Source organism: Ptiloglossa arizonensis, chromosome 2, assembly GCF_051014685.1.
Source record: "Ptiloglossa arizonensis isolate GNS036 chromosome 2, iyPtiAriz1_principal, whole genome shotgun sequence".
In the NCBI taxonomy this organism is placed as follows: domain Eukaryota; kingdom Metazoa; phylum Arthropoda; class Insecta; order Hymenoptera; family Colletidae; genus Ptiloglossa; species Ptiloglossa arizonensis.
In genome coordinates, this window is record NC_135049.1 from 13,770,005 (window position 1) to 13,794,442 (window position 24,438).

Sequence of the window (24,438 nt, forward strand, 5' to 3'; positions counted from 1 at the left end):
ACAATCGTAAAAAGTCATGCTCTATATTGTTAAGACGTTAAACGTCACACCAGAGTGCTTAAAATAATAATCGACAAGATTTATTTAAAATTCCATAACACAAACCTCTCAAAAATATTGAAAAAAAATCGTTGCTAATTTATTTCTCCAACGAACACCTTCGTAGCTCCTCTACGTTATAAGAACAATCGTAAAAAGTCATGCTCCGTATTGTTAAGACGTTAAACGCCACACCAGAGTGCTTAAAATAATAGTCGACAAGATTTATTTAAAATTCCATAACACAAACCCCTCAAAAATATTGAAAAAAAAAAAAAAAAAATCGTTGATAATTCCTCTATTCAACACCTTCGTAGTCCCTCTACGCTATACTTAAGAACAATCGTAAGAAGTCGTGCTCCGTATTGTTAACTAGTAATCTTTCTTCGTTTTTATTCGTTCAGCTCTGTATTTTACACTCGCTTTGAACAATTTAATCCGTACAACCACAGTCACAGGGACGATGCTAGGCACGTTTCAACTTCCGATTGGTTGAAAACGATTGATGATGCGCACGCTACCAATCGGAAGTCGAAACACGACTAGAGCCTTCCGTGCATCCGTGCTAATATGGGCAGAGTCGTTCGAAGCGAATGTACGAGCTCTTTACATCCCAAAATGAGCATGTGGGATCTCTTCCTAATAATCGAACAGTAAATCAAAGAATTAATAAATAGGTAAAATGGCATCACACGTTGCATTATACAGTTGCACATACGGTGCAACGTGAAACGAGTTCTCAGTGGTGTCCACTGTACGCAACTATTGTTCATCGTTTGATCTTTCGTGAATTATTTTGCGCACGGGTGTAAACGTGTGACGTCAATAAATAAAAACGTTTACAAATTACGTCGAAATTAAACGGTCAATATTTACAAGCCCGAGTTATTTATACATAACGTTTTGTATGTAGGAAATTTCAATGGTGTTGAACGGATAAACCGCTACACACGTCGGAATGCAAAACAATCGAAGATAAAATAAATTTACATATTTTTTTGCCCACGGAGAAAGAGATTGTCATACGCTGATTTACAAGGCGCTTATTTAATCTTAATTTATCTGTGGAGTGATTTTAAATGATCGTAAACCGCGACGCCAAATGTATTCAGGAAAATTAATGTTTCTGTGATGTATACCCATTAACGATTCGCGATAATAATTCACTCGTACGTATAAATTTTATTCCATACTTTCTATTTATTTTTCGGTTGTACTTCCTATTGTTAAGCTACTCGTCTATCGTACTTTTTATTCAGCCAAGTTTAATAAATTCCAGAAATCATTAATTCGTACATAAATAATTCAATAGACACACCAAAAAACGATACGCGAACCATCGAAACCGTGTTTGCAAATTTCGTCCAATTTGACATTGCGAGATCAATTTCCTTGAAGATTGGATCGATTTGAAACGATGGTTACGTGTACTTTTACAGCAGGTCACGAAGCACGGACAAATGTACACGAATTACGAATACAACGATCGAAATTACGATGGCAAATTGAAATTTGAAACTTGAAATTCGTTTCGATAATTTATACATCTACAACCAAACAACCGAATGTAAACACGAGATTGTAGTAACGAAACAAACACGTTGCTTCGAATGATTAAGAAAAATTCAATTACTTCAAAATTCAAAATTCAATCCCAAATATCTTTCGAAGACGAACGAAATATTAGAGATGAAAAAGACATATATATATATAAAACACATATAAAGACATTATATCCAATAATAAAATATTACTACTAAACACGAAACTATTAAATCTACTCACTGATTATCAGCGATAAAATCTTACGTAAACTTACATTTATTTTCCGCAGTATAATTTTCCAATATAAAGTATTCCACAGATGCATTGTTAGTCTAATGTTTCTCTCGATACAATGAATATACTTTTAATATTTTAACTCGACAGGAATCCACAGACGAAATCAGACCGTACCGTCTTCTTCCCGAAACCACGTCACTTCGCGATTAAACTTTCACACCTACGAGACAATAATGAAATTACATAGATTGCAAAGGGATTCGAAAATTCCACCGAACGATGTTCTCTCGTGGCTGAATAATGTGCTCGACCAAGTGATCGTTCGACGTCTATGAATGGTGTAATACACTTCCTCATCGACGAAGGTTGATTATTGTTATTATTATTATTGACACGTTATTATCGCGGGGAGCGTGCCTTGACGGCGATATATCAGAGCAGGTGGTTTCAGCGTGGATTTCGATTTCGCGATACGTCGTTCGTTTCAATCTACTCGACAAGGTCCGTACGTAAGGACATCGCGAAATCGAATTCGCAATTTCTCGATCGGTGATTTCGATTTTACAGCTTTATCGTCGTCGCGATCCGTGTCGCTGGTATTACAGGTGGACAAGGTCGTTGTAGTATTACGAGCGAACCTGTTGTTTGATCATTGTAAACAACCGGTGGCTGTGCGTAGTCGAAGAGAATTGAACTCGCTTCCGTTGGCGCAAGAATTATTGGCGCGATGGTAATTGCAACAATTGCCGGTTAGACAGCTGAATGCACGTCGGTGCAATGGCAAACCTCGAACGATTCCAAACGAAACTCACCGAACGATTTTCGTTCAACGTTAACCGTTCCATTGTTGAATCGATCAATAGTAGGTAGAGTTTTTATTTCACAATTTATTTTCCAACAATTGTACCTCCACGTGCGTTAAAAAATTCGTGTACGTTATTCTGCAACTAAATGTAGAATCGTACGATAACATCTAGAGGTTAGCACGTATGGTAGAAATTTTCTTTTCAATTTTGGAATTTAGAACCGTACAGAGAGAAAGAATTGTATATACATGTAAAAACTTGTTAAGATTGAAAAAAGCTTCATTCATTTGGCGTATCTTATCCTTTTTGTGCATTTTTCCATACACACGACCAATTTAATCTCTCTCTGGGTAAACAACAATTTATTAAACGAGAAACGAGAAAAAATTTCAAACGTTTAGTTTCTTCGTTTCTTCTTGTTACTATCTATGGATATTTTCGATAACTATCGATACGTGTACGATATAGTTTTAAATTGGAAAACGAAATAGGCAATTACGATCTACAGGAAATCAATTTATGATGATAGCTTGTACGTTAGTGTTTCAATCCGGTCGGATTATGTTTGGAATTTCAGAAATATTCGTAACGACCATACGTTTCGTCGAGGAAAGCAATTTTACAAGAAACCGTAATATATGTTCTGTCTTCTGAATTGCTTCACCGCTGGAAAAGTTCTAACCACGTAATTAGACGTTTTAGGAAGCATGAGTCAGCAAACGTAGCGCAGTTTCAGACAATAAAACAGTCGTTATTCAATCTCATTGTGCAGTATTTCACAATTGCTTAGTTTTACCCTTGAGGCGACATAGAAACCAAGATTTATTACCGTTTTACATGATTTTTTTTACCGTCATTAAACGTTCATATCGTGTTCGTTTCAAAGCGAATACGAAAGGTTTTATACCTTTTTTAGACTTAATAACGATTCAACCTCTCAGACCTGGCTATCGAATGATTGTGTTCTAAGACAGAAATTATTAATAAGTTACTTAACACTAAAATTTGTATATATATTTTGTATCGGTAAAATATCAAGTTCAGCATTCCGTATCATCAAATCGAATTTTTATACACGAGAAAATTATTTTAAAATCAACTTCAGGCCTTTGGTGGAAGTTTATTCCGATTGCAAACGTTTAGTACAATTTCACTGATCAATTTTCAATGCAGTTTTAATTATTTCATCTTGGAATTACAATGATCGTTTTCGTAATATATTTTCCACAAAAATGTATGGAAATACATATATCGTGAAAGAAATCTAGAGAAACAAAAATGCATAGATGCAACTTATAATGCATCCCTAGCAAGTACGATGCATCGATGCAGCGGACCAATGGCATTTCGATCACGTGACTATCAGTTGTTTACATCCTCTTCATTTTTATTCTGAACGGACAATAGCTTCAGTTCTTGAACCCGAGTTGTTGCAGTTAAACAAGATATATGGCTCTTAATTTTGCCTTCCCTATAAATACGCGTGCTCGTGCATCGTGAATATTTCGTTTCAAAGCAGAGATAATCGAAATTCAATTCGAATAAAAAACGACAGACAGAATCAACGTGTAACGATTTATTCACGACGTTCGTTCGATCCAACGGTTAAATTTTCATTTTTATTCCACAAATAACGAATAACAAGTTATTTATCTTTTATTCGTTCCTCGAAATGTTCATCTACGTACAAATTTTACCCAACTCTGCTGGAATATTTCTCGTGCAAGAATAAATTGTCAACGATTAACATTTCAAGTGTTTGGTACACTTAAACGTTGATCACAATACTAGTGATGATCAAGTTACTAGAAAACATTAGGTATACAAGCCTTTTGATTTGTATAGTCAATACTATACCATTTTTCTCTGCTCTATTAAATCTTTGCATATATTTCCAAGTATAAATATTGGAAAATAAATTGTAAAATTAATTGTAAAATAAGTGTACAGATTTCTTCCGCCACTGGTTCATTCGGAGTAGAAAGAATTAAATCGTGGAATACGGACAATTTTTAACGAAAGTTTAATTTTTGACGAATCGATCGAAGAGTTTGCTCCACGTTTGGAACATTTACATTCGAACATTTACATTCGATGTGCGATCCAAGATCGTACTCGAACGTAGGTAATCATAGCACGCTCGGGGTAAAATATGTGAGGAATGTATAACAGGCTGTCTTCGATGCAAATGTCTTCGAGCAACCGGCAAAACAACTCTCGAGAAACGGTTATCGAAGGAGGATCAACAGTTTGGTGTTTGATTTTGCTAAAATTATCCATCGCCCTGATTCATTCATGGGCCACTTTCGTAAGCCACGGATTAAATATTAGGCAAGAAACGTCAACGTAAAATCGAAACGAATTTGGAAGTTTAATACGTAACGTTGATAAACGTATGTTAAGTCTGATCATTAACTCGTTAATAATAAATTTCAGTCAGTGGTTGTTCGATTGATCGATTTACATATACATAATTTGAATTTCTTTCCCTCGATCGACATATTTATCTCTCTTCAATGTCAATTAATTTTACAGTATTTTTTTCCTTCTCAACGTAAGCACGCTCTTGAATTTTTAGTTTACAACCGACTTTTGTTTTCGATCAATCTGATTTTCGATTCAAAAGTAAAAGTTTCTTCGTTTCTTGTCAGACGGTGAATTCTTCAATGGTGTAAGTATCGTGTTTCAGTATCTTTTGTAACTTTTCAATTAAAGAAATTTAAGAACATTACGATGATCTTTAGTCGTGAAAATTTTCAGTTTCGTCTCGTTGGGTTGCATTCTGTTTTCTTGTTCGAGGAGAATACCAAAAAATTGAAATACGATCGTACCAAAAAATTGAAATACGATTTAGGAAACGATTTTGCTGAAAAGATAAGTTTAAACACACTTGCTCTAGCCTTCGCGTACGTGAAGGTAGACAAGAGGAAAAAGAAGCTCGTAACTTATGTTCAGTTCGTAAGTAGAGCCGTGTTTTACAGAGCATTGACGTCATCGGTGTATTCAGATTGCATTGTTGCAGATAAGTTTCAATCGAGCACCGTTCCAGTTTTAACGTTTAACAACGAGAGCCACGAGATAACGCAGACTCGTTGTATCCAGTTTGATAAGAGATTTCACCGAGAGAAATCGTTCTCGATTTTCGTTTCATGTGTTTGGGTAAAATGTGCGAATAAATTTAACTTACAAAAAATATTTAATTAATGAAAAATAATTTCAACGGTTCTTGATTTCTTTTTTTCTTTATCAGTGATCAACTTGTTTGGTATCAACATTCTTGTAACTTTCTCAAAGTGTGCATTTTATGTATACATATTATACAAATATTGATATTAATATTTATTCTGCTGCATAAAAGAAAAATAATTCTCTTTTGAGTGAGCAATGTGTATCTAAAATCGGAACAATCGGAAAGGAACTTCCAAGTCGTTAAAAATAATCAGAGGATCAAGTTTTTGAACAATTGGGAAATATAAATAATATTTGAGAGATAAAAAAAAGTATCCCGTACCTAATACAATATTTTTATTGCGTATCTAATTTACGTAGCCGAAAGTTTGAAACTAATGGTTTCTTTATCGAAAGACGATCTTGCTCGTATAATGTTCTATCCATTATTACAACTATATCTATGACATATACCATGCCTACAATATACAGTTTTTAACAATATATGATGTTAAGAAGTTAAAGAATCTCATCAGAAAATGAATGATAAAATCTCATTCTATACATTTTTAATCGCTTCGGTACAGTTACTCGCTTATGTAAAGCAGCAAAAATTAGACTGAATACTAATAATTCAATATTCAGAGCACTGTTTTTTATTTAATCAGAAACAATAATTAAATAAAACCGTGCGGATAACTCAACGTGTGAACGTCAGAAAAGAAAACTTGGGTAGGAACGCGGTCACTTGCACGATCTTGCAATAATTTTATAAAAAAAATTTGCGTTGCCCTCAATGAGCTGAATTTACAACATCATCGACCAGACTAAATTCAACGACAATGACCTCAATCCGCGTGCGTCAATGCGCGAGCGAAATGATTTGATAAAAATACGACCGTAGCTTATCTCCTCTGCAAGAACGACGCGAATTATTCTCCAGTCACAAGAATGTATCGTCGACGATATTCTTTTACCTTTTCGGTGTTGTGGGCGTGTTTACACGGCTTCTAAATTGGTCACTGATAGGCGTTATGGTCGTATTTACCCATCCAGGGTTCTATATTTAGACGTAGCTCGCAGAGTGACTTTCAACTGAAAAGAAAACAATCGGCCACGCGTCGAACCGGCCACGAAGAATAGTGTGGCTTTGAAACAAGAAGAAAAAAGAAAAGCACAGTGTGCATTCCGTAGAGAGGTCACACGGGTTTGGGAACAGTTGGTTCTACGTGAAAAAAAAGCCAATGAATCGAGTACCGAATATAATCTTCGAAACGACCGGCTTGGCCACGTGTACGTGTTGCTAGTTACATTTTTGGCAGAGGCGACACTTTTCCAATTTATCGGAGTTACATTTTTAACTCAACAAACGATGTACAATAATTGTTCTCAGTGAAAATCACCACTAAAAGAATCGATCAACACTCGAACTATCAAACGGGTCAATTTGACTTGTTTCGAATTTTTTTTTTTAAATTACTCAATTATTAACGGTGCCTTTGCTTACGATATTCGTGGACAATTATCAAAATTGACAAGTAACGGTACTCGTAAATTAATTTGCCTTTTTCTCATTTAACGAAAATACGTATGTGGTTAATATAAATAGTAATGTGTCCACCGTCGGTAATTCTAGTATTAAGTGTATTTTTGAAGAATTACTATTTACAGTAAGAAGAATTACTAGTATTAAGTGTATTTTTGAAGAACAGTAATTTGTATTAAACAAATAGTGTTTTTACAAATAGTAATTTGTACTAAACAAATAGTAATTTTACAAATAGTAATTTTACAAATAGTAATTTGTATTAAACAAATAGTAATACGTTCACCATCGTTAGCTCTAGTGTTAAGAGTATTCTCGAGGAATTTGAATCGTTCGAGAATCGTGAAAATACGCGACCTTTTTTATCGCTTCGACGAATCCACGTACAATATGAATAAAGTCGATCGAGCAAGGTTTCGCGACAAATTTGTATGCCGTAGAGCAACGGAAAATACGCGAACGTCTTGCATCGCTAAAATGAAATTTGATTTCGTAGTACGCATATCATTAGAGCGTTCAGGGACGAGCGAAATTTAAGGCTCCTGGTAAAATATTAATAAGCAAGCGAATCAAATGATTTTGCAATGTTCGGTTAGATAAATTACCGATCACGTTGAATTCTTCGTAATTTTGCTTTCTTTTTTCTCTTGTTTCACGCGTCGATATTAAAAAGAGAATCATACGTGTTCATTAACGAACACTGCTTTTGTTGAACTTGGCGAATGTTATTTTTCTATTCGAATAAATTTATTTCTAAATTTAGTTAGATTCTAAATTCAATATTAATGTCATGTACGTGTGAAACGTGTTTCGATTCGATACAATTTGGGAATTTTCGTTTATACATGCACGTAACATCCGTTTAGATGACCGAAGTCATCCCCACCAGTGTCACTATAGTATTCAGCGTCAGTGACCCGAAGCCACAAGCAAGAACGATACTTATCAGACACGGAGTCGAATTTCATCTAATGTCGAACATAAAAATGATTTGTTCAAAAACAATACGAATAAGATCGTACGTTAACGAAAACATACAGACGTGAAATAAATTGTACAAAAGGATTCGATAAGTTCGATAATTTTCAACATAAATGTTGTGTCGCGAAGGAAAAACATATGTATGTAAATTTGGAGTAATCGTCCGACGCGTAACAATTAACCAATAGCATTTACATTTACAATATTATGCCAGAAACAAACACGAGTAGAATATTCTTGTAATTTAAATATTTTATATTGTAAGACAAGCGTCGCGATCAAGATACACGCAAAAAGAATTAATAACACGTTTCGATTATCCTTTGCAACCTTCGAATTTTCAATATGCGATCAAATTTGTCACAATTTCCGATCGTTTATTTAAGAATCGTTTCGAAACACAGTGATTAACAGAATCGTGAAATTGTGACTTGATAAATCATTATTATTTATCTGTGTTTCCGTATCAATGGTAGGCAATCTCTATTGTTAAGTACCAATGAGACGCAAAGTCATTACTTGCACATCGTGGAACATTGTTCGACAAAAAGTCGGTCACTCGAATAACATATATTTCTTAAATGTACACACACGTGTACCTTACTTTACGTTTTAAGTAATATCGGCGTAATTGTATCGTTAAAGAATAATGTAACATTTTATAATGACTGTACGGTAAGTGAAACGGGACATCGCACGTCACTTCCTTAATGGAATTAATTGCGTTAACGATAGCTGCGAATAAAAAGGAATATGACGCAAGAGAACAAATACAACCGAATCCTATGACTAACGATAATGCTGTTAGCTACGAAACAATAGGATTACTGACCTAAGCACCAGGTATACAACATACGTTAACTTTGACACCGGTACAAGGAATTGTCTTTCTGTACCTGTCTGTTATCTTTCTTCATAATTTCCTATTTTATATATGTATTATTCGTAATAGCTGATTAACTTTTTTCAGCAAAAAAATACCGCTTGATAATGTATGGATGTACTTCTTCGTTCTCGTTGTATAATGAGAAATTATTTTAAAGGTCACGGGCAATTTCGTGATCTTTAAGGCATACGTACGTTACTTTATACATGTATTGTATTCTACATCTAGAGAACTCGCATTAACATTAACGTGTCTGGCTATTATACGTTATTTCCACTTGCGTTGGTATTTGTAAACATTGATGGTAATATGATTGTTCGTTTACTGTATATGTTTCTGTACTAATTACAACCAGTTACATCAGATAGTACAATTTCACCGTCAATGTTGTAACTATATAAAATGTCTGCATTATACAATTTTAATCCTGTAGAAGACCTTCAACATAAACCGAAACGTCAGGTTTATTAATATATACTGTGTAGGTCGAAAATCAGAATGGGTAGTACATTTTTCTCTTTTTATTTTTTTTTTTTATTTAAGAAATATATTATTGATATTAAAAAATGGTAGGAAGCCAGTTCGTTTTTTTTTTTTTATAAAATGGTAAATTTGAGATCAGAACGTCAATGACACGATGCATACCTAAACATATGCACTAGTTGTCGCTTTAAGCAAAGGGGGGTTCTAATATGTCGACAAACGATCCCTCGTAAACGTGACCCCACAGGAAAAAAACAATTTATAAATCAAGCTTGACTTTAATTTATATAACCATCGATGGAAAGCGATACGATCACTGTGTTTGCATTTCGTGAAGAACATCGATACACGTATCATTTATTATCGAACCGTAACATCTAACTTATCAGATATTTCAATGTTGTTTACGTTGCACAGTGAATGATAAATGAAAGATCTATTAGATGGAATAAAAAAAAAAAAAAAAAAAAAAAAATAAAATTTTTCAGACCTCTTTGATACCAAGTGTCTTTCAATATTAATTGCCATTCAATAATCTACAAAGCACCGCGTTTATCAATTAATTTGATATAATTGATTTTTATTGCGAAAATAAAATGTAAATTGCAAATGTAAATTGTAATGTAATTAACCAATTTGTAGAAAACATACCATACTAATTTCTGATGCTGTGTTTACTTCCACCTCCAGTCTGACCGGTTGTTAAGTAACCATCCCTATCACTTATTAAAATAATGCAACGAACGTAACTATCAAGGTTCTATTGCACACGACGTAAAGAAATCAACAGAGTATTCGGTTTGAAATCATTGAATGTTAATAGGCAAAATAATATCTACGTTGTATCTTATACCGCTTGCAACAAATTTTACGATTATTTTTCTGAATTTTATACGAAGGACGATTTTTATGAAATGTTTTATCGGCTTTCTTATTCGCATTACACAATCCTGCAACGCATTACCGATCATACTAATACCTAATGTTATCGAGTTATATAACCGAATTAACAGATGTTTATCAATGAAGTAATGAATGTTAGGTTAACCGATAATAAAGAAATAATTAATATTATCATTCGTTCCTAATTACCATGAAATTATAATATAATTTTGGTAAAGTTCAGGTCGTGTATTTTCCTCGAGCTCGAAGTGTTATTTCTTTAAAATGTTGTATAAAAGTTTACTATAACGGACAAATATTAACGAATAAATATAGCTAATTTCGTTATCTTGTATTGTTCGTGTAGCCTACAGCCAAAACTCCGATTATTTTTGTTTCAATTCTACGATAAACTCAGCTTAATCGAAAATAATTGATAAAATCAAACGACTACATGTATCTATGCATTTCAGAGCTCGTGTACCTACTAATAAACTAAGATATTACGATTCTGTATTTTGATATCAGCAGATAAAATAATTAACAAAAGTTTTACAGTGTCGGAAGTAGTATCGCATAAAAAACTACGTAAGCATAATTCTTGTCGATACAAGTACAAATTCATTGATAAAAAGTTCATGCATATCGATTTGATAAGTTACATTGATCTCGATGAAATACTTTTTGGCAATCTATTTTTTGCGTTGAAATTTCATCGAGGTTAAGTATCACTCTAAGTTATGCGATTTCAATTTTAGTTTCTCGTTTATTTTAAAGAACGCAACAATTTTACGGTTGTTCTTAGATAGACATTTATCGCGTACGCGTAAATACGTTTTTTTTAAAGAAAATTGGAGACAACTTAGAATTCTCGCATATCTATGTCGTAAATATTTTCTGATCTTCGACTTAAAATTTTTAAAACAGACACGTAATTATAAAATTGAATTCCATGTAACTTATCCGTTATATTATTAGCACGACCTCCAATTCCTGATAATTTTGTTTTAAATTGTTTTAATTTTAATATTTCTTTTTTTACTACGGAGAAGGAAGACGTAACGATATTTTCTATCTAGGAACGTAAATAAAGCGAGTACGTCTCTTTTTTTGGAATACAAATTTTCATAAGAATCGCAAACGTTGCATCAAAATGCTCGAAACTTAAACAAATGAAATACACATAGGTGTATCTTTTATCAAATGAACGAGCAATTTTATAACGTAGAATAATACTTGATTAAGAGCCGATTTGATCTCCCACCGATTTAACAAAATTTACAAATAGAATCGTTGCCGCTATACATGTTTATAAACACGTGAAATCAACAAACGGTAAAGTGGAGGTCGTTCTAAAAATATTCGACGATCCTCGCTGCTCTATGTATCTAATTATCAAGCGATTACCATAAATAGTTTCGTAGAATAACCACAAGTGCAACTATCTAGGTTTTGGAGCAAAAGTATTTTTTCACTTGGTCTTTAAGAAGAAAAATATCGAGATCTTGAAAGACCGTTCAGATTTCCAATTGGATGCTTTCATCTCATTACTATTCTATCTTTCTGATGAACTAGTGACCCGCGAATCATCCAAGACCAGTTTTTTAATAGTCTGTCGTTGTCCCAGAGATCATTGGACCCTGTCGTTTAACCTCTTTGCTTCGACAAGGTGAAACGTTTATAGAAACGGAGTCCAGCGATAGATACACGATTATTGTACAACTACGACTATTCAAACGTTTTACTGTTTGAACAATTTACAGTCTTACTTCGATAACTGCATCTGAATCATAACTAGCATTGTTTTCGTTTGAGGAACTTTTTTAACAGGTTTCGCTGAAACCATTGAAATGAAAAATATATTATAAAAATTCTTACGTTGTAAGTTCTGCTGAAAACGAACGAATGAAAATTCTCGAAAAGAAAAATTCTAGTTTGTGTAAAATATACGAGAAACAAGAATAAAAAAATTTCTTGTATATCAGGAACAGATTCGTTTTCCTCGATAGCAAAGAGAATTCGCAATTATGTACTTAGGAAATTATATAGGTGTAATTTTTAATATGTTCATTTTTCTGTTCAATATTTCCTACGAAATTATTAGTTTCTTATTATTTTATATCTTTTATTCGAAATAAACGTAACGATGTGTTATTATATTGTATAAAATATCGTATTGTATTGTCAAAGAAAATTATTACCCGCAATGTACTATAAATTTTGAATTGTATTTATTTGATAAAATCGGCTGTAATAAAAGTTCCGAAGTAACTACTTTTATGGAACTTTTATTACAAGAGTTTTGAAATATCTCTTCCACGAGGATCGTTTTTAAAAAAAGTTCTCAAGGTAGAAGTTTTTCCTGTAAAAGTATCACGAGATACTTTTTTTTTTCGAAAAAGTTTGAAAAAAATTATTAACCAAGTTAACTGTTTCTTCAATCCCAGATTTTATATTTTCGTGCAGATAGATATAACTGATGGATCGTCGAAATTAATCCGAAGAAAATTACTCCAAACAAGGCATCGTTCGGACATTGTTTTAATTACACTTAATTCTTTTTCGAAACGATTTTGATTTATCATAGTCGAGAAGAAAAAACCGATTCCGTATTCTTGCACAAAATGCTTACTACAACACAGTTTCAATCGTTCTTTGAAAATTCAGTTGTATTCTACTTTCATGAAAATACTACTCATTTACATAGATACATAAAAATTGCATACATTTTTTAAGTACTACTTCATAGATATGCACGTAAATATTTACTAACTCTCGGAGGACTACGGACTAACGGTCATACATAACGTATCCCGGGTCAAACCTAATCTACTCCACAGTAAAATTAATTACGTTGCACCGCAGTAGAAAGTTTCAAGTAAAACGTACACTATCGACTTTCTGTCGCACGACAGTTTACTCGGTATAATAAAATGCATGGTCATTTATGGGAGCACACACACTGCAATACTCCTCGACTCGACGAAACGATCGGACTGCATATGACTGTTAACAAATCACGAACAATGCACGACTCGACTAAACGGTTTGGTCGACGGGAATAATCGATAGTTACATCATATTTAGATCGCTAGATTTCTAAACTGATTGTTCCGCGGAGTATACAATTTATAAATAGAGCGTACACTTATCACGAGTTCAATTGTGAGCGAATATACTGACAGAATCTTTTCCTGTAAGCTAAGCGGAGATTAGAAGAAAAGAAGAAAAAAAAGAAACATGAAAGTCTCAGCGATCGTTAGGCAACTGTGACCGATAGAGTTGCAACGAAAAGTATTGCAATCGATCGTTATTCGATTGAGCACAGTAGTACAGGAAATTGTAATTTGTATCAGAAATCGAATGAAAAGTAAACGTTAAGCACACGTAAATGTTTTCTTGTGTTTGTTTGTAGCTGGTAATATTTTTTTGTGCTAAATCGAGTAACATTAACGACGCGAGGAAATCAAGGTGCATACTCTTACTACGTAACCGACGACGTCAATCAAGGAGAATGTAGTAATTGCAATAACCGCATAGGCTACGGATCGCCACATTCTTCTAAATATTCTACGCGTTACTCGTTCGAGTCTATTACACGACTTATCCCCTTCCAAATGGTTAGCGAGCTTAATAAAACGCCACTACTTTGACAAATTTGTTTTTTTCTTTTTTTTTCGTAATATAGTACTACTTAAGCGACCTCGAACGTTGTCGAATACTATATTTGCATACACGTGTAGGTAGATAATAAACACTGTTTCTCAACTTGTAAAAACTCACCTCTCCTTTCGTCCGTGTCCTCAAACCTATTCAAACTTCGGCGCATCACTTTCTTTTATTTATTTTTTACTTTAAATTGTAAATTCTATACGACAGATCGTTACTTTCGGTTCGGAATCGTGTCTTCCGGCAATTCGTACGGTGTGTTTTCTTTTAAATTATTTATAGAACGGTTCGATAATGTTCACTGACGTTAAGATTCGCCCGATACTTGAACAGAATATAAACGTTGCGATTATAATAATCGAAATGATCGGGACGAACACGTCGGGATTAATCGTGTCAATTTGAAATCGTACCACGTGGCCGACAATTGAATTTTTGTTCCATCATTTTCACAACGCGGGTATAAATTACTTCCTGGCCGTGTATAATCAATTTCACGAGGAAGAAATGTTTTCCCTCGTATGAAACCTAAAAGCGATGAGAACGTTGCTCTTTCGTTCGTATGAAACTTAAAAGCGACGAAAACGTTGCTCTTTTCTCGTATGAAACTTAAAAGCGACGAAAACGTTGCTCTTTCGTTTGTATGAAACTTAAAAGCGATGAAAACGTTGCTCTTTTCCTCGTATGAAACTTAAACGCGACGAAAACGTTGCTCTTTTCCTCGTATGAAACTTAAAAGCGACGAAAACCTTGCTCTTTCGTTCGTATGAAACTTAAAAGCGACGAAAACGTTGCTCCTTTCCTCGTATGAAACTTAAAAGCGACGAAAACGTTGCTCTTTCGTGCGTATGAAACTTAAAAGCGATGAAAACGTTGCTCTTTTCCTCGTATGAAACTTAAAAACGACGAAAACGTTGCTCCTTTCCTCGTATGAAACTTAAAAGCGACGAAAACCTTGCTCTTTCGTTCGTATGAAACTTAAAAGCGACGAAAACGTTGCTCTTTCGTTCGTATGAAACTTAAAAGCGACGAAACCGTTGCTCTCTCGTTCGAACGAGTATTTTCTTTCCCTTTTTTTTTCGTTTAAAAGTTTCTGTGCAACGTAATGCGGTTCTAATTAACGTGGAGTAATGGACATCTTTCCGAGATCGATATCAACACGTCATTGCATCCTGATACATGCCTGAGAAATAGCTACAGGCACAGTGTGACACAATTTTAAACGAATACACTTGCCATCGGCATTGGTGTGTTGGTAAAACGCACAGGGACAAGTGTGCTCGTACATTTGCAATCGAGCCTATTTGTATAAAACAATAAATCGTCGATTGGTGTGTACACGCTCGTGTACGTTCATTTTGCAATCGTAGTTATCGAAATGTTCGAGCCTGTAACATTTCACTCGGTGTCGCACCGATGAATGTAAAAATGAATAAACATTGCAAAGTTTGGAATACATTGTTTCGTGTTACCAACACTTTACTATGAATTATAAATGCAAATTATCGACACCCATTGTATTCCGCATATATAACCATATAATCATACATTTTGTAACGAACAAGACTATTTTAAGAAGAAGAGCGCATTCGCGAAATGAATATAAGTAGCACTTCAATGACTTAAGTTATTTGCACATTAAAGATAGCGATTAAAAGGCGTCTTTTTTTAAACGCACCAATCATGAAAAATGAATTGCACGAGGTTAATGGCTTAACGTATTTCCTGCTCCAGATACAAGCGATCCTTGAATTTGTCATCCAGCATCGCCTTGAATTTATTCATTCATCTGCCTTCGTCGAAGGTTGGATCTGTGTAAATTTCAAAAGGCACCTTCTAAATCAGTTTCAATTAGATTCAGGTTGGTATCATTCGCATTAATAACATTTACGGGCAAACGTGTAAAACGACGCACGATTAGACTCGTGATTTTTGTACGAAACCGCGTGAAAGAAAAGCATATTAAAAATACAATACCGGTTTCCAAGGCTTAATTTGACTGTTAACAGAGATGTGAAATTTTTCACAAACGTGCGACTTCATTTGTTCGAGGACATTGAATAATTTTAGATTTATCTTCGAATCGACTCTGTTTCGGTACTGTGTATTATTAAATAACGTATTATTAAAAAAATAATACGTTGCAGCGACAAAGACCGAATTGAAGACAGAGCCTTTACTTATCACCTTTGCCGCTAAAGATACGAAAGAATACTCGTTTTGTTCACGTAACTTGGATTCATTCACTTTACAGTGACATAACATTTACACTCGTATTACACTTTTATTTTATATAATACCGTATGGAACGCCCAATTAATTTTTTTTTTTGTCGCGAATACAGTGTGAACGTCAATTTCTTTTAAATATTTAACGATCCATGACAAAAAATAGTGCAACTGGAATTTGAAATACTGAAAGAGATTATAGACTTTCTCTAGTCACTCTGGTAAAACAGTTTAACCGAATACAGTGGAACACTCTACATTATATCTTAAACTTTTTAAACAAAACTTTATTTTTTTTTTGTTTTGCTTAGATACATGACGATACGACGATATGTAAGCTGAATGAAAGATTATTAAATATTAGAAAATTTACAATAATGCACAACCATCAGAAACTATATCGGTAAAATTTGAAGAAAATCCGATTGGAAATTATGAAATGGTATCAATTAAAATTACCTGTACAAAATTCATATCTTGCTTATTAACTGCGCACGGCCCACTATACGTACTTACGAAGCTCGATTGATCTTTTATGCGTGTTGTTTTATTTAAACATTTTCTATAAAAAATACAACAAACGTGCAAATAGATAGAGTATCCGATTGTATCTAATATCGGCGGTACTAACGCGTCGAAAAACATGAAACCATACAGTAACAGTATCTTGTACAACGAAGCCTAGGTTGTGCATCATCGATGTTCCTCGCACTTTGATTAGCAACTGACGGTATCCATCCAACGGGTTCTCGTCGCTAAATAAACCGTGGAAACGAAGGAACTACCAAGTAGTTTTCGATACACGTACCTTGTTGAAGTGAGCTTGCAAAAGCCGCTCATATTGGTCAGCAGCACGGAGACAGAACCGCGTGGTGAACGCTTCCATTCGTGCTGGTAGGGGCGCGTGGCAAACACTACTTGACATTATTCCTCTCTTCGAGCTGACACTCCTCTGGAACACGCACGCACGTACGTACAGTGTGTACAAATAAAATCGTCACTCGCCACGCACGAACGGACGCACTTAAATCGCGATGATCGTTCAGATCGGAGCTAACCTCAATCGACGTTCACGGGCTCATCGCCGTGTACCGTAGGCGTGGCTTCTAATTGTTACTCGGTGATAATCTTGGATACGATTTCCGAAACAATTCTCGTTGCACGGATATTGCTGTCACTGTTAACCCTTTCGTTCAATTAATTCCGTGAACGTTTCGAACGCCACGAATAGACGCTTTCGAATACCGCTGCTTTCACGTCATAGAGACCAGAGCCACTTCACGCGGTACATTCGAGCAAAAGTTGTACCCAGGGTTAGAAATTTGATAGTCCTTCAGCATTTTTCCTCGCTCTCGATCGATTTATGTGTTCAGTCAGCACCAAAACGGAGACACTCGGTAATACGACGACGGTGTATCAGATGTTGGTTCGTAATACCACAAATTGAATAATTTCGCAGCAAAATGTCGATAACTTTGAAATGGAAGAAACGTGCGAACCGTCGATGTAAATGCGCCCGTGCTTTAGAGATTGAGCTACCCTATAGAGGGTGTTGCTATGACGTTCTTCGTGATTGGTGGGGCTGTATCTTCCTCACTAGTTCAGAATTTGATCCCCTTTTTCTTTTACGAACGAATACGGAATATCGCGACAAAACACCACCTCTTGCTTTCTCAGTGTGTACTGACCAGCGGAGAGAGTTACATGTAGTTTTATCGTCTCGACGCTCTCCCCACCATTTCGTGCCAGGTCCAATTCTCGTTCTCGCTTCTATACATGTGTATACGTATACATTAAAGTCGGAGGCTCGAGCAGGGCTATTATTCGGGTCGCAGCCACTTTTCACAAATAGAGTTAGACGTGAATTTGGTAATTTACGTTAACAAATTGAATGAAATGCATAGTAATGCACAGAAACATGAATTTACAGCATAGTCAAATTTTATAATATATTATGAAATTCTCTTTCGATCATTGGGATCTCGTCGAAAATTTATCTTTAAAAATATTATAAAATATTATTCGTTAATAAATTTAATTTACACAGAATATCATTAAAAATCTTCATCGATACTAAGAAAACACTCGTTGTAATTAATTTTTTATCTGTGTAAGTGGCATTATTAGAACATGATTGTTCGATTACAATACGACATTTGAGTGATATGATAATTGAGTCGAGTCATTTTATTTGGCTATAAAAAGTTAATTTTTGCGATCCGCACTGTAGATTATATTTTTATAGAATAAATGTGCTTTAAAAAAATATTTAGGAAATTTATACGTAAAGTAGAAGATATTTGGATTCCTTTCGAATATATTCAATTGGAAGATTGTTTTTTTTTCTGGCAACTTTAAGGTTTTTAATCAGCACTTTATTTGTTCGAGGACAAGAATATTCACGCAGATACATGCTTAAACTTACGTCAATACGGTTTAAATTAGACGCATGCGTTGATATTGTTATCATCGCGTATTTAGATTGCACCAAAATGACCGTCAGTTAGTCTTACTCTTGTTTTATTAACCTTCCGATGCGTTAAAATTTTTGCCTCAAGGGAAACATCGCGATGATCGTTGGGAAACTATTCGAAGGTTTCATAGTCAATATTTAAACGTAAAATTACAACACGAAGATGAAAACAAAGAACGTTAAAACTCTGATGAAAAAAAAAATGTCTTTATTTCCTTAGTCCCATTTACATTAACCAATTGTGTAATTGTTCCCGGAAAAGACACAGAATCTTTTTTCGTCTACATTAAATTTCCTGACGTAACGTTTTCAAAATTGTAATTCACTTCGTAGAAATTCGTGTTCAACTTTCACCATCGCAGTAAAAAATGAAAATTACTGCTATTTCACTTTACTGCGAAACCAATTATTCCAATGATTTCATTCTAATTTTTGCGACATTACGTTTACTTCGTGCTCGTAATTGTTTAGATTTCATTATCTTTAGAATCGTTTCTTCGAAACTGAATGAGCTAATACGCTGAAAAAAGAAGAAAAATCATCTGGATAATTATTCTCGTTTCTTTACAAATACACAATAGCACGAATTAACTAAGACTGGCCATACACGAGAAACAAGAAACGGTACTTTGCCATGATTCTCGTAGAAGTTCTTACAATCTTTCGTATTGCATAATGTCCAAGTTGTGCATTTCCCCCCGTGCATTCAGGGACTAGGATTGGCAAGGAAATTGATGAATCATTCATTGTTGTATTATATGTATCTTACAATTAATCGTATCGATGTAATTCAAATCACAGTAAACGTGCAACTACGTGTACGTGATGGCAATATTAATATTAATAGTGATATTGACACGTGCATTACGGACAAGAAGTCCGTAAAGTGTAGCATATTTTTCGAAAATAATTTACACGAAAGAGTAACGCAACGTCGACGATATCGCCATTAGACGAATGCGCGTTTGTTATGTAAATACATTAATTAATATATTCGCGACACAATTTTGAAACTGCATACACGTAGCGGGACGCCACTCGACGGTATTAATTAAAATTAAACACTGGAATTAATTTAACGCGTACACGTATTGTGTGTACAGTTTTGTTCACGCGACGTTTCATTTTATTCGAGCTTTATATAGCGTTTAATCTGCTGTTTGGGCCGCCGTATGCTCGTCACTTGCTTCATTTCGATAACTTCATTTTCCAGCGTTCACGAACATCAAATACAGCCTGGAGGGATACTCTGCTGACGCAAAACGCCTTATCGTGGTGAAAGTCAATAGTCGCGCGACAGTTACTTTTACGATTCACTGCGAGATTTGGGAAACTAGAAACGACACACGACGGTAGAAACTTTACGTTACGTTTTCTTTTCGATGGAACGATGTTTCGACCCAATTAATTCTCTCTTTCTAGAAGAGATATCGCGATCGAACGCGATCGAACGGTATTGGACCGAGAATGCAGAAATGCATAGGAAGAATGCAAGTATATTCGAAAAGAATCTTCGTTCGAAGAAATGAAATGGAATGCATATAAATACAGATAAGAAACTTTCAGTAGAGGAATCGTTCGACTACATTTCTATTTCTAAATGGAAGAATTACAAATATCCTAAATATGCCTGCAGCTTATACTTATCGACGTCTGTAACTTGAGCTCGTCCCTGTTCAAAAAGCGGTCGTTTCGTACGTCACTTGGCCCGATTAGATTAAAAACAGCTATCTCATTGCGAAGACGAAATTTGTCTATTTTAACATAAGAAAATCGTTTCATACGTCCTGATAGTTGCATCAGCCTAGTTTGCTGCGGTACGATTCTTGTTTTTGAGTCGATAGATTATATAAAGAATCACATACGTTTCACATAGGTTGAGCATAAACAGGTGTCGATCATCTGTTCTTGCGGGCATAAAATAATATTCAAACTCGTTAACGTGTTGACCAGATATAAAGTGTTTTATGGACATACTCGAGCCATGTGAAAATCATGTATAAATGATGTTGAGTGTGTTAATACAGCGGTTTTAAATGGTAGCAAAACAGTATGATAACAAAAAATTGACGTCATTTTACGCGTATCATTTACGATACGCTTCCAATTTTGAATCTGTTATTTGACACAAGTGATAATGATACGCGGAAAGAAATAAAACTTATTCGTATAAAAACATCCAAGAGCATACGTGTTCAACGTCACGTAGACCCTTTAAATAAGTACTTCTTCTACAATTTTGATATTATATTATTTAGCCAAGTTTTTGTAAAAATGTGAATAAAATGTATGAATCGGTACTATATTTTGCACAGAAACTTTTCCTGTTGGAAGAAAATCCAAGACTCTAAACTTACAGTTTCATTAAATGATTAAAAACGGATATAAATTTGCACGAATCTAATCTATACAAATAAATAAAAAGAATTAAATGTAAGTATGAGTCATTATAGCAAAGTATCTTAAGAAGCAAATTAAAACGAGTCATGTGTTTCGATCCTAGACAAATATTTGAATTTATTGTTTAGATAAATGTGTAATACAAGGTGACGATAAATTATGTATAAAAGAATAGAGTAAGTTTTTGTAGAGAAAATTTTGTAAATATGTTACTTAAAATGTCTGGTGTACAATGTATATACTTTTTAAGGCTATTATTATTTTATTCTTAGGTTCGAGTTTGAATAATTTATCAGGTTGAGCTACGAATATTCCTATATTCGTGGTGTTTTCAGTATCAATTAAATTAACTTCAAAATATGTACATTAACATCCGACTACGTATTTATTATGCATTCCCATTGTTTGCTAATTTTTTAATTAGCATACAGGCTGATTCCTGCCTACAAAAACTCTTGCGAGAATAGTTTCTTAGAAGAAAATATTCACCGATTGGCACTTGTGCATCAATTAGGCTTCGCAGGTGCTTTGAACTCGTCTACTATTTGTTTGACTTTTCAAACAAACGATTCCCTCGAATTGCTCATACGGATGGTATGCGGGTCGTTTTAGGAACGTACAATTAAGGCAATATTCCCGGATGTTAGCGTATGACGCAGGTATACCGTTTAAAAAATTGAACGGAGAACGAGAGAATTTTTAAAAACGTGTATATTCGAGAACACTTTAAATTGTATTAACATTGAGTGCAAATCTTCGTTTTGCTCCTCAAATAACTCGACATATTGAACAAAATATTAACGTACAGCGATCTGTAGTACATTTGCTTTTTGAAGGTTATGTGAAACATCTGTACCATTTGCATTGCACACGCACATTACTATTCGCTAATATACTGGCAAGAGTATTTTTTATTTTATTGTAGTTAAAATAACGGATTGTGTTTTATTATCCTTAGAATAAATATGCTTGAAATCATAAAAGTATGGTACATCGAACACTACCAGTGAAAACATTTGTTAACTTTTATTATTATTGTTATTTAGATCTATAGATGTGTCCCAAAATGTGCCCCCTTACTTGTCTCCTGCAAGTAGAAATCGTAAAATGTGTTTGCTATCTAAGACTTTGTTTTCGAGATAAAGTAGTTAAAATCTGATATAATTTCCGGGATGTGCTGTTTAAGCACATTTTGTTATGCAATCACACAAAACAACTCTAAACTATAATAAAAAAGAGTTTCATGTTATATAATTACATATTAGTACAAACTACACTTTTTTCCATATATCAATAAGGTGTAATATTTGCACACAATACGCATGGTATGAATATTTTTCTTCGTGTAGAGTTAACCTCTTCAGGCATATTGGCACATCATACATTTCGAAAAGTTACATGTATGATCCAACATAACGATAATTTCAGTTATTAAAATAATTTCATGTAAATGAATTTTATTTTGCTAATTCTTTAATAAAATTTCGACCTCAATTTCGATACAACAGTAACAAACTTAAAGAAATATTCTTCGAAATAGTTTTCATCATTTCCAATGACATTTATACGTACATAGTCGTTGTTCCAAATCGCATTCGAAAAGTTAAACTCTACAAAGCCTTCCATGGAACATTGACATGAAATGTAGGTTAAATACTTCTGAACTACGGAAAGTCGGTCAATTATCTGATTTTAGGTCGATTGTATAAAAGATTTCTGATAGTAAGGCTAGAATTTCGTCTATCGTATCTGTGCATTTTGCCTTTGTTACCATGAAAATGCAGAATAGATAGAGTTTAGTGCGCTTTGAAAATAACGTGAAAAAGGGGATAGTTAGAAAACGGACGCACTAGTAAAGCGACACCTGTGATCTTTTTCTGACCTTATCCCATCATAAATCTTATACACAATCGAAACCTTGTGGTTTGTGTACCGCCCAAAGTTAGTAGAACTAGGCAGTACGTCACAGAGGGCGAATGTTTCCGATTGGTAAATTGCTGACTCACATTTTACCATTCGGAATCTTCGCGCCTTTGCGACGCACGTCTAGTTTTGACAAGATTTGTGCGGGTTAATGGTTAATCGACTTTTCATCTTTCTTAGTTACTTTTAATACATAGAAATTATAACATTTCGAGGCACGTACTAATGTTCAATATTCATATTATTGTCTAAAATCGAACGAAACTTCAGGTAATTCAATTTATTTCAAAAGTCAAACGCGAGGAACGATTTTGAATGTTTTCGATCACTTGTTATTGCTACCCCGAAATTAAAATTAAAGCGTGAGTGAAGTGTTATCGAAGCATGTATGCTTTATGTAATTACATAATAAATGTGTTAAACATCATAAATGTACAAAGAATCTGTGGGTTCAGTGTGTATCGTATTATCCAGTACAAAAGTGTATGAAAGAAGCATTTGGTACAATTGCCAACGGTACCGCGCATGCGTGCATCTATGTGTGTTGTGTGTGGCTGAATTCATATGTAACCGCGCGCCTAACTGTCCATCTAAACAACACGCCCTCGAAGTTAAACTTCCGAATTTCAACTGATTATATCTCGAAAACGAAGCCTCTGATTGCAAAATGGTAAAGTACTTTTCTCATTAATTTGATACGTAGAATTGATCTTGAAAAAAATATTTTACAGTTTTGTCGAAATCCTTGATTTAATTGTATCAACGTATCGATATTTCTCGTATTGTAACTAATTTATGTTTCGATTGATTACGAAATATTTTAAATACATAGCATTAGGCATTGTCTGGTATCAAAATTGTTGGACAGCATTTATTTTAATAAACAGTAGGCAGTATTAAAAAAAATCTATCCATTATTTTTAAAAAGCGACAATGACGTACATATTGAAGTAAATAACATTACTTGTACTTAATACGTCACAATTTAATATTTAATATTCGATCTTTAATAAGATAACCTAAATGTTCGAGCATATAAGTACGTAATTCATTAAGCACGTTCTGGGCAAGGTACATACATGCATAACTTTGCAAGCTATAAGAATTTTCAATTTTGTCAATTGATATACAAGTCTTTTGTCATCGAGACAAAGCGATTCCATTTACAGTAG

The 24,438-nt window shown here is 34.2% G+C and overlaps 1 protein-coding gene across 2 annotated transcripts in view; it reads right to left on the bottom strand.

Moving 5' to 3' along the window:
* Nucleotides 1-18,138, bottom strand: part of Ip3k1 (inositol-trisphosphate 3-kinase-like protein) — a 26,191-nt gene extending 8,053 nt beyond the window's left edge. For both annotated transcript variants that reach the window (XM_076327115.1, XM_076327114.1), the window contains exon 1: nucleotides 17,279-18,138. In XM_076327115.1, coding sequence (XP_076183230.1) covers nucleotides 17,279-17,310 — 32 coding nt within the window. In that variant the 5' untranslated portion in view covers nucleotides 17,311-18,138. The remainder of the gene's footprint in view (nucleotides 1-17,278) is intronic.
* Between the last annotated feature and the right edge of the window lie 6,300 nt (nucleotides 18,139-24,438).